Below are 12,588 nucleotides of genomic sequence, written 5' to 3'. Positions count from 1 at the left end.
GTAAGACCATTTAGTTTGAAAACCGTGTGCATTCTGTCCTTAGCTAAATCTTGTTTTATCCATCACGGTACATATAGTGACCCTTAAAGGCCTGGAGGACCAGTTGCTCAGCGTTATAATGGGCTTTGAGAAGAAGGAGCTGGAAGAGCAGCGTGAGTTTTTAATCCAAGAGACGAGCGACAATAAGAAACTGCTAAAGAACCTTGGTGATACCCTGCTAAGGGAGCTGGCCACGTCCACGGGCAACATGTTGGATAACACAGAGCTGGTCTACACCTTGGAGGAAACAAAGTCAAAATCCAGTGAGGTCAGTTTGACAAACAACAAGTATGGGTGGACATTTTGTTTTTGAATGTCAATCTTCAAATTGGTCATCATATTTGACTTTCTGATTATTTGATCATCAGGTATTTGAGAAACTTAAGTTGGCTGTGAAAACATCAGTGGACATTGATGTGCTCCGAAACGGGTACCGACCAGCTGCCAAGCGCGGGGCTATTTTATTCTTTGCACTGACAGAAATGGCTCTGGTAAACAGCATGTACCAGTATTCTCTCGCCTCTTATCTGGAAGTGTTTGACTTTTCCCTGCGAAAGTCTCCACCAAATGCAGCTCTTCCAAAAAGACTGAAAAACATCAGGAACAGTCTGACATACAATGTGTATAATTATGGCTGCACAGGTAAGGCACATCTATTTAACATTAACTATTCATTTTAATTGCATAATATCACCAGGGATGCATCTGTTTACTCGCAGGTCTGTTTGAGAAACACAAGCTTCTTTTTTCATTCAACATGACCATCAAGATTGAACAGGCAGAAGATCGAGCACCTCAGGAAGAACTGGAGTTTTTCATCAAAGGTCATATACATAATAAAGTACATCACTCTGAGCTTTAGCACTCACAGCAGACTGTATTTGACGTATGCTAGGTAATCTGTCCCTGGAAAAGACCTCGCGCCAAAAGACTTGTAACTGGCTTCCTGATTCTAGCTGGGAAGATGTGGTGAAACTAGCTGAGCTTTTTCCTGCCCAGTTTGACACTTTGCCTGATAGTGTTTGTAGAAATTCATCAGAGTGGCAATCAGTAAGTAGTAACTACTTATATTTGACATAAATCACCAGCTGTCTTTTACTCTTTTAATCGACTGACTGTCTTTGTGTTTCTTTACAGTGGTATGATCTCGATGCACCAGAACAGGCTCCGCTGCCAACGAAATATGATGAGAGGCTGACAGACTTTCAGAAGCTGCTCCTGCTGCGCTGTTTCCGTGTCGATAGAGTCTACAGGGCCATCACCGACTATGTCACTGTCACCATGGGCGAGAGGTGTTTCATTTATTCAATCAGTTCATTATAAATGTATTTAATTGCAGAAATAGGGGGAACATGCTTACAGATGAAAGTTTTCACATCTTTCTTCACAGATACGTTCAACCTCCTGTGATCAGTTTTGATGTTATTTATGAACAGAGCACCCAGTATTCCCCCATAGTCTTTATCCTGAGCCCTGGTTCTGACCCTGGCGCTGACCTGATGAAACTGGCTGACAGGACTGGCTTTACGAGCAAATTCAAGTTCCTTGCTATGGGTCAAGGGCAGGAAAAGGTATTATGGATTTATTTTCCATGCTTTAAGTAACTCTTAGTGGGCCTTATTTGGCCTGATCTCAGAATATAAGCCTGGCCGGGCCAAATAGTCCACGAATATAAGACCACTTGAGAGTACTGAATGCTCTGCATTTATAGATTGAAAGGGAGGGATGAATGGCCATCTGGCAATTAGAAGGTTGATAGTTGGACTTTTTGTAACCCCCCGGGCCTTCATTGTGAATGTACCCACTTTGTTAGCTTTTTACTAGACAGGCTTGACCCAAAAGAGATGATCATCATCTTTAAATGAGTGCCATAAAAATGTGTTGCTATTTCTCACCAATGACTCATGAAGAACTTGTACCTTGTTTTCAGTGATTGGGTTTGCCAGCAATCAATGTCCACTATTTTAAATCAAAATGTAAATGAAATGAAGGACGGTGATGTCCCCCCTTATCTCCAGGTTGCATTGCACCTTCTGGAACTGGCAGCATCTCGTGGTCAGTGGTTGATGCTACAAAACTGCCACCTGCTGGTGAAATGGCTGAAAGATTTGGAGAAGTGCATCGAGAGGGTCAATAAGCCTCACCCCAACTATCGCCTTTGGTTAACCACCAACCCTATTGATGACTTTCCCATTGGCATTCTTCAAAAGTCACTTAAGGTGGAATGACCAATTATCTTCACATTTAGCGGTTTTTGAAACAGAAACTTGGCTAAATGTTCCTTTCCCACTTCTTACATTGTTCCACGCCTGTAATGCCTTTATGTTGCAATGTCCTGCAGGTTGTCACCGAGGCGCCAAATGGTCTCAAACTCAACATGAGAGCCACCTACTCTAAAATCACCCATGAGACTATGACTGGATGCCCGCACTTTGCCTTCCGCAGCCTGGTCTATGTGCTGGCTTTCTTCCATGCCATAGTGCAAGAGAGGCGCAAGTATGGAAAAATTGGATGGAATGTCCCCTATGACTTTAGCGAATCAGACTTCTTGGTAAGTGGTACAACTTTTTGGACCATTCTGGACTGGGTTGAGTTACATCAGTGCTGCAAATGTACTCAACAGGTGTGTTTGGAGATCTTGAACACCTACCTGACCAAAGCTCACGACCAAAAAGAGAGCAACATTCCCTGGGGGAGTATCAAGTACCTTGTAGGCGAGGTTAGACAAAGCTTAAATACATCATTCCTTATATAAAATAAAAAAATCTGTGAATTCAAATGCACACATTTCACAGGTGATGTATGGTGGACGAGTCATCGATAGTTTTGACCGCAGGATCCTGAATGTCTACATGGATGAGTACTTTGGAGATTTCCTCTTTTACGACTTTTGCCGGTTTCACTTCTTCAAAAACAACGATGTAGACTACAAAGTTCCGGGAAATGGACCCAAGACAGTATATATTGGTCTGTTATTATTCGCATTGATCTACATGACCTTACTTTAAATAGTTCAGCCGTCAACAGTCACGACTTTTCACCGGCTGGTTACAGATGAGATTGAGTCTCTGCCATTGGCAAACACCCCCGAAGTGATGGGTCTTCATTCCAATGCAGAGATCGGATACTACACACAAGCAGCTAAAGAGATGTGGTTGCATCTAATAGACCTGCAACCACAGACAGGTGTGATGGAGCAGTTATCTTCCATTTGCCTCAATTGTGTTATATGTGGCACTTTGTCACATAACAACCGCTCACCTCTGCTTCAGGTGAGTCTGGTGGAAGCATCAGCAGGGATGAGTACATCACTCAGGTGGCCCAGGACATTCAGAACAAGTTGCCCGCAATATTTGACTTGGATGTTATCCGCAAGAAGTTTGGCACTGAGATCTCCCCGACATCAGTGGTGCTCCTTCAAGAACTGGAGCGCTTCAACAAGCTCATTGCCCGCATGAAGCGGTCTCTGGCTGAGCTGCAGAGGGTGAGAGGCAGGGACACACTGTTCTGTCTTTTTGTATCTTTCACAGACTTGTGTTGGTTTTCTGATGTGTGTGTGTGTGTGTGTGTGTAGGCCTTGGCTGGGGAGGTCGGCATGAGCAGTGAGCTGGATGAAGTGGCACGGGCCCTTTTCAATGGTCAGATCCCTGCTATTTGGAAGAGTTTGGCACCTGACACACTCAAGTCCCTGGGCAACTGGATGATTCATTTCAAGAGGCGATTTGAGCAGTATAAATCATGGGTGAGAGATGTCATACAGGACATAATGTATTTTCACAGACTTCATTAAAATTGTGTTCATCAAAAGGTGGATTCAACAGAGCCAAAGGTCATGTGGTTATCAGGACTCCACATCCCAGAATCCTACCTGACTGCCCTAGTTCAAGCTGCGTGCAGAAGAAATGGTTGGCCTCTGGATCTTTCCACACTTTACACTGAGGTGACCCGCTACCGTGACGAGGACGAAATCATGGACAGACCTGAACAGGGTAATATAGAGAGCACTGGTATCCAAACTATGGGCCATTGTCCATTATTCAGCGGCCTGTGAAATTTACTAAAAGTAATAACAAACGCAGCCCTATCGTATACAGTATGATACATAAGTACTTACATTGGTTGTGTCACTCCTGACTTCTTCTTCTACTACTACTACTAATACTACTAATAATAATAATTATATATTGTTTTTACATATTGTAGAGCTTTTCCATTAATAACTAAAGTACAGTAGAAACATTTTCATTTATACCAGTTCAATAAATAAAAAACAAGTCATCATACATGAGCCTCTGCAGCTATTCAGTGCAGGTGTGTATCTATTCAAGTGAGATAACAGGCTACAAGCCCAAAATTGTGAAAAATCTGTGATTTTTTTGCTTCATCATCTAGCTGTTTCTTTCTTTTGAAAAGTACTGTATACAATATATAATACAACATTCATTAATTGTATAACTATCATTTATTCTGTGAAGCACTTTGTACGTATGAAAGTATGAAATGTGATATTCAAATAAAGATTTGAATTATATAGAATTACACAGCATATTGCCGCTGCTATGTGAAAAACACTTATGTCAATTTTTTTCTTTATTTTTATTTTTTTATTTTTAAATTCTTGGGATGAAACTGCATGCAGACATCACAAAAACTTTTTAAAAAAAAACCAGAAGAAGAAAAAAAAGATAAGTGTTTTTCATACAGCAACAACGGTATGCTTAGTTGCACCGATTGATTGTTTTTATCTTGTTAAATAAATTAAAGATGAAGAATGTCAAAGTGGCCCTTATATATTTTGATTCTTATGTATTGGAACTTGGAAGAGAAAGTTTAGACACCCCTGGACAAGAGTGTCACTCAAACTCTGGAGGCTGGTTCATATGAGTCATTTCTTGCAGGCTGTTTTGTGTCTGGTTTGTACCTGGAGGGAGCAGATTGGGACATGGATGATGGCTGCCTGGTGAAGAGTAAACCAAAAGTTCTGGAGGTTCAGCTGCCCATTCTCGGAGTCATCCCCATTGAGACCCGCCGCCTCAGGTTACAGGTGTGGACCACAATCCATGTTGTGTGTCAACTATTTTATCTTTATCACCAACTGTTTTGGGCAATCTTTTCTATGTGTTGTGTTCCACAGAAAACATTGCGGACCCCGGTGTACACTACATCGTTACGGAGGAATGCAATGGGTGTGGGTTTGGTTTTTGAGGCTGATCTGTTCACCACGGAGCATCTCTCCCATTGGGTGCTTCAGGGTGTCTGTTTATCCCTCAATACTGACTAAAGACAGCTTTCGGTGGTTAGTGACACAGCCATTGATAAATGATTGCTTTTATGAGCTTTTGAGTTCATTGCATCAGAACATTAATGATACTGTACATTTCATCCTTTGCTCACTAGATGGCAGCTCCTCACTCAGATGCAGGAGCCAAGAGGGATTACTGAACTACAGACTCCAATAACAACTGCTCCTATATTGGCGTATTTGACATGTATATGGTTCAATATCACTTAAACCAAATGTAGTTTATTTAATCCAAGCCTTTTGTTTATAATGCTTGCAATTGCAATTTTGAATGTTAATTGTTGGAAAGCAGTTGTCATTTGATCCACACTTGATTTTTATTTTCATCAGTAAAAAAGTCTTGTATACGCAACCAACATAATTACATCTGATTTTAAAGTATACAAAATATGTTTTCTTATATCTTTGTTCCCATGCTGACATTACACAGACACAATCAGGATATATATATATATATATATATATATATATATATATATATATATGTATGTATACAAAAAAAAATTTTTTTGGGGGGGGGGGGGGATTTGAACTTTGTGCATAGCCAAAATTCAATTATGAAAAAAAGAAAATTAATATTTTCTCATGAATCCACAGTTCCTAAGTGAAGGCCACTCTTTCATCCCTGCACACCCACAGTAGCAATTGATAGTGTGTTTGCACAGTACGAAATTAAGAAAGCAGGAGAGGAACTACTCAAGACAGATAGGAAAAATTATCCTCTCAATCCCATCTCCCTCCACAGAGGCCAAAATTATTTTCACATGCTTGTGACTGGAGGAATTTACGTTGTTCTACCTACTGCATGGATTGGTCTCATAAGATTCCCGGGTTGCAATGAAATGTAAAAAATAATTAAATAAATGTTATGCAGACCTCTATTCACCCGTCAGCCTAACCGACTTCCTGTTGTGTGTGAGGGCAGGCGTGCTTACTGAATGCCTCATCTGCCCCTCTCCCATTCAGTGTGTCTAAACATTTAACAGCACCAATTACTTATCTCTTTATCAGTAACTTGATCGTACAAATCAGGAATAGTCAATGCAGCATCAGCATGTATAACTAACTGTTTGGGGACACCTGAGAAGTAAAGTTGCCCAAACCACACATTCGCATCTTGGGTCATGGTCCTGAGTTTCAGGCACCGGGTGTTTAGTTTGGATCAGGAGCACAGCTCTGTGGTTAGTGGCTGCTTGATTTGTAACCCTACATGTCCCACATGCCTTCTTCCAACTTTCTCTCTGTCTGCATGGGCACTGATGACTTTTAACAGGCTGACGCTAAATATACATGTTGTGATGGTGCTGAATGAGCAATAATTGAACTACAGTACTTAAAACCATAGTTGAGTTTGAATGGTGAGAGGCAAGATTAGGTACACCAACACAATCTAATGAGTAAGAGCAGGATCAAAAGTTTAAATTATTCATGATTATAATAATCACTTTTTGTTCACAATAGTAGACCCTGGGGGAGGTTTTTTATCGTGGGATTTTTTGTTAATGTGCCTTACTTGAATTAAGTGCAATTGCACATCCAGTACAGTAGGTGGCAGTGGTGCCCTTATTTTCACAGTGCACAAGGGGTATTAGCTCCTGTGCAGATGAGTAATTACAACATTTTTATAAATAAATGATAAATACTATTTATAGTTTTGGGGTGCACAAAATATTTTCTTCAAAAAAGTAAGTGAATTGACGTACACTAGTACACTGTAATAAAAGTGATTCCCCACCACCTCACTATAGATGTGCGAGATCATCCAGTGTGCTGTGGGATTTTACTTAATTGGTACATTTTTTGTTTGGTGGGACTAAGTGGGATTCTTCAAAGATTAAATATGTGCTTGGCTCAATAAAGCTCGGTAGTAACTTGTTTTTTTGCAATATCTACAGTCAAGTTGAGTCAACCACTGAGCCACAATATCAAATATGGTCAGCCTCAACTGAGCATTAATTAATTTGTAAATGCATGTGCAAATTACACTTGTATTGGATCTCATAAAATGTGCCTAATGAAGTGGCCGGTGAGTCTCAACTGCTCTTGACTTGAGCATGCATTGTTCTTTGAGCGAGAGACATAGAAACGGGGCAGGGTAAAAGGACTAAGTAGGCTGTGCTTTAAAGAGACCAGAGGAGCGTATAAAAAGTGCTTTCATGCCCGCTGTTGTTCCAGCTCCATGTGCGCAGTCACACCGAGGAGAACAATTAACGCACGCAGGTCTACTTCACCATGTCCGTTTTGGGTGATTAAATCATCATGCCACAAAGCTTTTAAGGCTTCTGAGCACACCAATATAATAATTTACTGGATGGGATGCGCGTGTTTTCTTTAACTGCCTCTTCTTGACACATCACTCCCTTAAATTTCTCCCCATTTTCCCGAGCTGGCTCTCTCTACCGGGAGAAGTGCGGCTCATTAAACCGTTCGTGGCTGCTCTTTTGCATTTGATGCCACGGCAATGGGACTTTGCCAAAGGGAGAACGTGTTCGCGCGTTGCAGGAAAAGTTTGCTTTGGACGGTGCTGGTCCTCTGGCTGTGCACGCCCGCTGACGGCACCTGGAAGACTGGACTTTACAAAACCAGAGAGCAAGCTGCAGCCTCTCATACCTCCATCTATCAGAAAAGGTAAGCATGCATCTTTAGTTCACTTGGTTTGTTTAACTGCTCTTTTTGTGCGCACGGAGATGCTATTTTTAAAACATGCACTCATATTGTGCGTCGATGCGTGCTTCTTTACTCTCCATCCATCTCACGGGTCTCATTGTATTCTTGACATTTGGTTTCCCTTTTCCTGTGACTGTCCATGTGTACCGAGTGCTCTCATCCTGAAGTTGACCCACCCTCTTGAGAGCACGTCCCATCTCCGAGGCACACAATATGCAACGTCTTCGAAAGTTGTCTTTTATTCTCCAGTGTTTAAATTGAGCTTACTGTTTAAATCTCTCCAGACGAAAAATGAAATTCCATTTTAAAGGGATGCTTGCTCTGTCACCACTTTTTAGATTCAAAATCTTGTTTGGAAATGCATTCGAGTCTTGCGTTATTATGTATTTATGCAGTGGGGAATCTTGCTTGAATGAGACTGGTTACATAATGTTTCCTATTATTTTTGCAAAGTGCTACTTATAGTTTAATGTGAATTCATGATACTGCAGCTATTGCCATACTTACAGGTCAATTTTATTGGGCTGCCTATAGTTATACAAAAACTAACATTTATTTATTCATTATGAAGAAGGTATTCTTATCTTTTTTGTTGTAATAATATACAATATCCACTTTTATCATGAATTCATCTGTATGGTCGAACCTTTTTTGGGTGATGAGTGTTTAGCACATCTGCCTCAGTTCTGAGGTTTGGTCTTCAAAGACATAACCTTACACACACTCAGAATGTTAGAGAGAACATGTGAGGTTGTGACTTGTGATCAAGGGTCACCAACTGTTTTGAAACCTAGAGCTGCATTTCTTGGCTATACCGATTAATTTGAAGGGCTTGATAGATATCGATCTGCACTTAATTTTTGGAAATCTATAAAAGCAGAGAATATGAAATGTACCTAAAAATGTGTGTGTAGTCAGATGATTAATTCAACTCTGAATAACAAGAAGGCACACTGCTGGGCACGTCCAGGTGGCTTTCATGGCTCGCATCCCAAGCTGCATTGGCCAACCTCGCTTCTTGGCTCCCTTGTCACTCATGGCCTCAGGCCTGTGGACATATTTACCAAACACAAGCATCTGGGACTTCATTGCATCTGGATTCACTTTCTTCCCTGAAAGTTGAGAAGTTTATAGTGGGTCTGTAACTGGTAGATAACATTTGCGGGACAGGAGCTGCTGCGGCGTCCACAAGGGTCAGGGGGTTTAAGGAGTCATGGGATCGAGCGAAACGATGAAAGATCGAGAAAAGTTTATCATGTGTAAACAGTCACACAGTGACGTTTTAGGAAGCTTATATTTTGTAGGTTTATAAAAGGGGAACAAAATTTAAATATCAGAAAGCTCCTAATCCACTTCAATAGCACAGCTTGAAACTACAATCACAACAAATAAAAAATATATATTATAACATGGACTTTTTTTGATGATGCAAAACCAAAACTGAACATTGACCTTATTTTGTCAATGCAGCATTTTTTTTTTTATGTAGCTGTTTTGAATTTTGTTAAATTATGTTTTAGCCTGCTGAGTCTATTGTCTCCCAGAGAGAGAATCTGCACAATGAAGTTCAGACATTCTTATATTAGCAGAGGGAGAAAGGAGGAATGCATTCCCACCCCAGCATTACTCAAATGAAAGGAGATTAACACTACTTGAGTAATTTCTCGACTGGTGCGGTCACTCTGTGGTGGAGCTGATAAAGCGTTCATTCACCCTCGTCCTGCTTTAAAACTGCACAGCTCAGTCCTCTGAAAGGGGGGGTAGTGACTTTTTTTTGGTACCTCGTCCATTTCTTTATCTTCCCCTTGAGCACTTGTCATGGTCTGACAGGCAGTCTGAGCCCTATGGCCTGCCTCATTCCTCATCCATCTTAACCACGTCCACCTTTCTTTAAGTATGGGAAGAGAGAGGACTGGGATTCCAGTGGCTCAGTGGTTTAAAGTGGGGTGGCTAAGGAGTTCACTCGGTAAGCTTCAATACAATTTTGTGTTTGAAAGCAGCGACATATAAGAGCAGTTATTTTTAACTCAAGTCAAATACAGGTCCAACTACAATATTAGGTAGACCTTCCAAATTGATTGAGTTACAAAATACAGAGGCAACATTTGGGGAAACACAATGGCAGCCTTGGGAAAAGTAACAAAGCGTAAATAATTTGCAGATGTGTATCCAAATGGGAGAAATTGAGTCAAATTGGCAATATTAAATGTATTATACACAATAAGCCTCCCTAATATTGTGGATTGACTGTTGCTGTGGTAGTGCAATCTTCCATTATATATATATATATATATAAGTAATGGTTGTGGTTTACAGTAGTGATACTGATAAAATGCCACGTGTTTCTAATATTTCGTCCTTCACTTGCAGCTAAAGAAGCCAAATTCAGAAGCAGCTGCATTTCACTGCTACATACACCACTGCAACATTAACGAAGGAAACAAATTATGGTCATCTACAACATACATTCATTTCAGTCATCTATGTAAAGGCAAATTTCTGATACAACTTGTAAAGGACAAGGCTTATGCGGCATTTGTGAAATGTTCTACAATCTTGGAACTCTTATTTTCTAACTTCCTGTTGGGTGAAGTTTTATTTTGAAGGAATACGGAAAAGATAACGGCGGGTTGACACTACAGTGCCGTGAATGCATAGCGAGAAGGTTTTGAAGAGCTAAAACAAATTCGCAGATGACAAATTCTAGAGTTTAAAGATACTTAGCCCGGTTGAAAGTGGCAACAAGGTAAACAATTGTGCTTATATTTCAATAGATGTATGTTTGGGATTACATTTTGAGTTTATTAATTAATCGCACTTTATCTGTATGGTGGTAACGTGAACATGTATGATTGTATGACTGGTGACGTCATGTTTGTTTTATTTTCTAGCTCACGGTGTAAGAGGTTTGTGTATGAGCAAAGAAAGCTTCAGACCACCAGTAAAGCTTTCATTATTTTAACTGATGCTATACACAGCTTTTGAATCTTCTTAGAGCGAGCAAGTGTGCCCATTGTTTTGGCCGATGAGTGTTTTTATTTTCTCCCCAAGCCATCAGTCCACATGTGACGTGAGAGACATGATGGCACTCCAGGTGAGTCCACCTTCTCACTTGCGAACACTTCAAGGTGCACACAGCCGTGACGCACTCAAAGGAAGCAGGTGTCCACACCTGAAAGGCCCAGACAGACAAAGACATATGAGGGTTTTCCTTGTTTCTCTATGGCTGCTGTGAGGAGACGCTTCACTGAGACCTTCAATGACCTTTAAGGTGTTTTGACTTCTCAGCTTGACATCTGCACACACACACATGCTTTGAATTTGTGGCATAAAGAGCCACCATCCCTTGTGTGTCTTCTCTTCTTTTGCTCATTTCATTTCTCCAATTTCTTTTACAAGCCAATTTGTCTTTTTAGCTTATCAAGCAGCTGCAGATTGTGACACATGCTCGCTTTAGTAATGGCTTTGCAATGTTTCCTCAGCACATTTGTCTCTTATGCCTCTCCAATCCTATGGGATTAGGCCCGTCTAATAATTGTCTTTACCTCTTTTGACGATGTTCCCATGGGGCGCTTCTTGTATGAGCCTTATGACAAAACTCACACATATAAAGACAGGTTGCCTTAGGTTTTGGTTGTAACCTATAAATACCCTAAAGCCTCCTTCTGCTTTGTAGGTTTATTTTTTATTTTTGCACACCACATCCCCATTTTATCATAATATTGGCAAAAATGCTTCTAATGGTGGGCTAAGTCCTTTGCACAGTAGTCAAGCCACTTGCCATCCCCTTAAAAGTTACTGACACATTTTCCAGCAGCATCTGCCCATGCAGCATTTTTTTGCTCTCTTTGCCTTTGTCTGCCAGCTTTTACTCTTCTCCCAGTCCTCAGTATAAAGTGTACTAAACAGTCTCATGAAAGATGCAGGCTGTGTGAGTCGCAAGATGACCAGATGGGCAAACGTGGAGGATTTACTAACTAGAATGTCGTTGGCCGCAAAAGATGGTTGATGATTTATTTATCTTGCAGCATCGTCATTGTGCCATGTGTATTTTCGGGATATGATACACACTTAGGACCCACTCCAGTAAGGGGAGGTTTATGACTGTTTTGAAATGTGACGTCTATAAATAATTGACCACCTTGTTGAATAACCTTATTCATTTTGATCCCACTGAAGATAATTGTGCTCTATGAAGACAGACAATTATCTTTAAGCTTTCAGGTACAAAGAAAGAATGTATCCTTGTATGCTCCCATGCAAGGAGAAAGTTGCAGTTCTCTGTTGTGTCATACGTCAATGCTCATTAAGGTAATCTAGTTCGGAAATTGTAAAATGCCAAGTGCTCTTTCTTATTACAGTCACCAAAGTTGGTATTTGCTCTGTGATAATTACCTTAAGTGCAACGCATAAAGAGCAGGAGGCCATAAAAGTCACCCCCGCTAGTGGCAATCTTAAGCAGTTCCCAGGTGTACCTCCATGTACTCCCCCAGAGCCTGGGAAATTGATCTTTATCACTTGTTTGTGGGTGATAAATGGATGAGAAAAGACCACCCCTTCACAATGCTGCTCAACTTGGC

General features: G+C 40.8%; 2 protein-coding genes across 9 annotated transcripts in view; both read left to right on the top strand.

Moving 5' to 3' along the window:
• Positions 1–5,729, top strand: part of LOC147173974 (dynein axonemal heavy chain 10-like) — a 30,303-nt gene extending 24,574 nt beyond the window's left edge. For all 3 annotated transcript variants that reach the window (XM_086076883.1, XM_086076885.1, XM_086076884.1), the window contains 17 exons: positions 78–307; positions 408–681; positions 759–863; positions 935–1,089; positions 1,177–1,331; positions 1,430–1,610; positions 2,058–2,258; positions 2,381–2,590; positions 2,663–2,758; positions 2,835–3,006; positions 3,094–3,225; positions 3,312–3,523; positions 3,614–3,781; positions 3,848–4,028; positions 4,938–5,083; positions 5,174–5,335; positions 5,437–5,729. In XM_086076883.1, coding sequence (XP_085933009.1) covers positions 78–307; positions 408–681; positions 759–863; positions 935–1,089; positions 1,177–1,331; positions 1,430–1,610; positions 2,058–2,258; positions 2,381–2,590; positions 2,663–2,758; positions 2,835–3,006; positions 3,094–3,225; positions 3,312–3,523; positions 3,614–3,781; positions 3,848–4,028; positions 4,938–5,083; positions 5,174–5,320 — 2,765 coding nt within the window. In that variant the 3' untranslated portion in view covers positions 5,321–5,335; positions 5,437–5,729. The remainder of the gene's footprint in view (positions 1–77; positions 308–407; positions 682–758; positions 864–934; positions 1,090–1,176; positions 1,332–1,429; positions 1,611–2,057; positions 2,259–2,380; positions 2,591–2,662; positions 2,759–2,834; positions 3,007–3,093; positions 3,226–3,311; positions 3,524–3,613; positions 3,782–3,847; positions 4,029–4,937; positions 5,084–5,173; positions 5,336–5,436) is intronic.
• A 1,727-nt stretch (positions 5,730–7,456) lies between these two features.
• Positions 7,457–12,588, top strand: part of emid1 (EMI domain containing 1) — a 54,725-nt gene continuing 49,593 nt past the window's right edge. For 5 of the 6 annotated variants that reach the window (XR_015094871.1, XM_086076439.1, XM_086076437.1 and 2 more), the window contains exon 1: positions 7,458–7,969. Coding sequence is in view for 5 of the 6 variants with exons in the window: in XM_086076439.1 (XP_085932565.1) it covers positions 7,803–7,969 (167 nt within the window). In the remaining variant the exon portion in view is untranslated. Of the gene's footprint in view, positions 7,970–12,588 lie in introns of all 6 variants that reach the window. The other variant, XM_086076436.1, reaches the window with a different exon arrangement.

The sequence above is a fragment of the Leptonotus elevatus genome, chromosome 5 (genome assembly GCF_054856555.1).
Source record: "Leptonotus elevatus isolate MCC_2025b chromosome 5, RoL_Lele_1.0, whole genome shotgun sequence".
Classification (NCBI taxonomy): Eukaryota; Metazoa; Chordata; class Actinopteri; order Syngnathiformes; family Syngnathidae; genus Leptonotus; species Leptonotus elevatus.
Note: the sequence above shows the minus strand (reverse complement) of the source record. Positions and strands in the feature narration are given on the sequence as shown.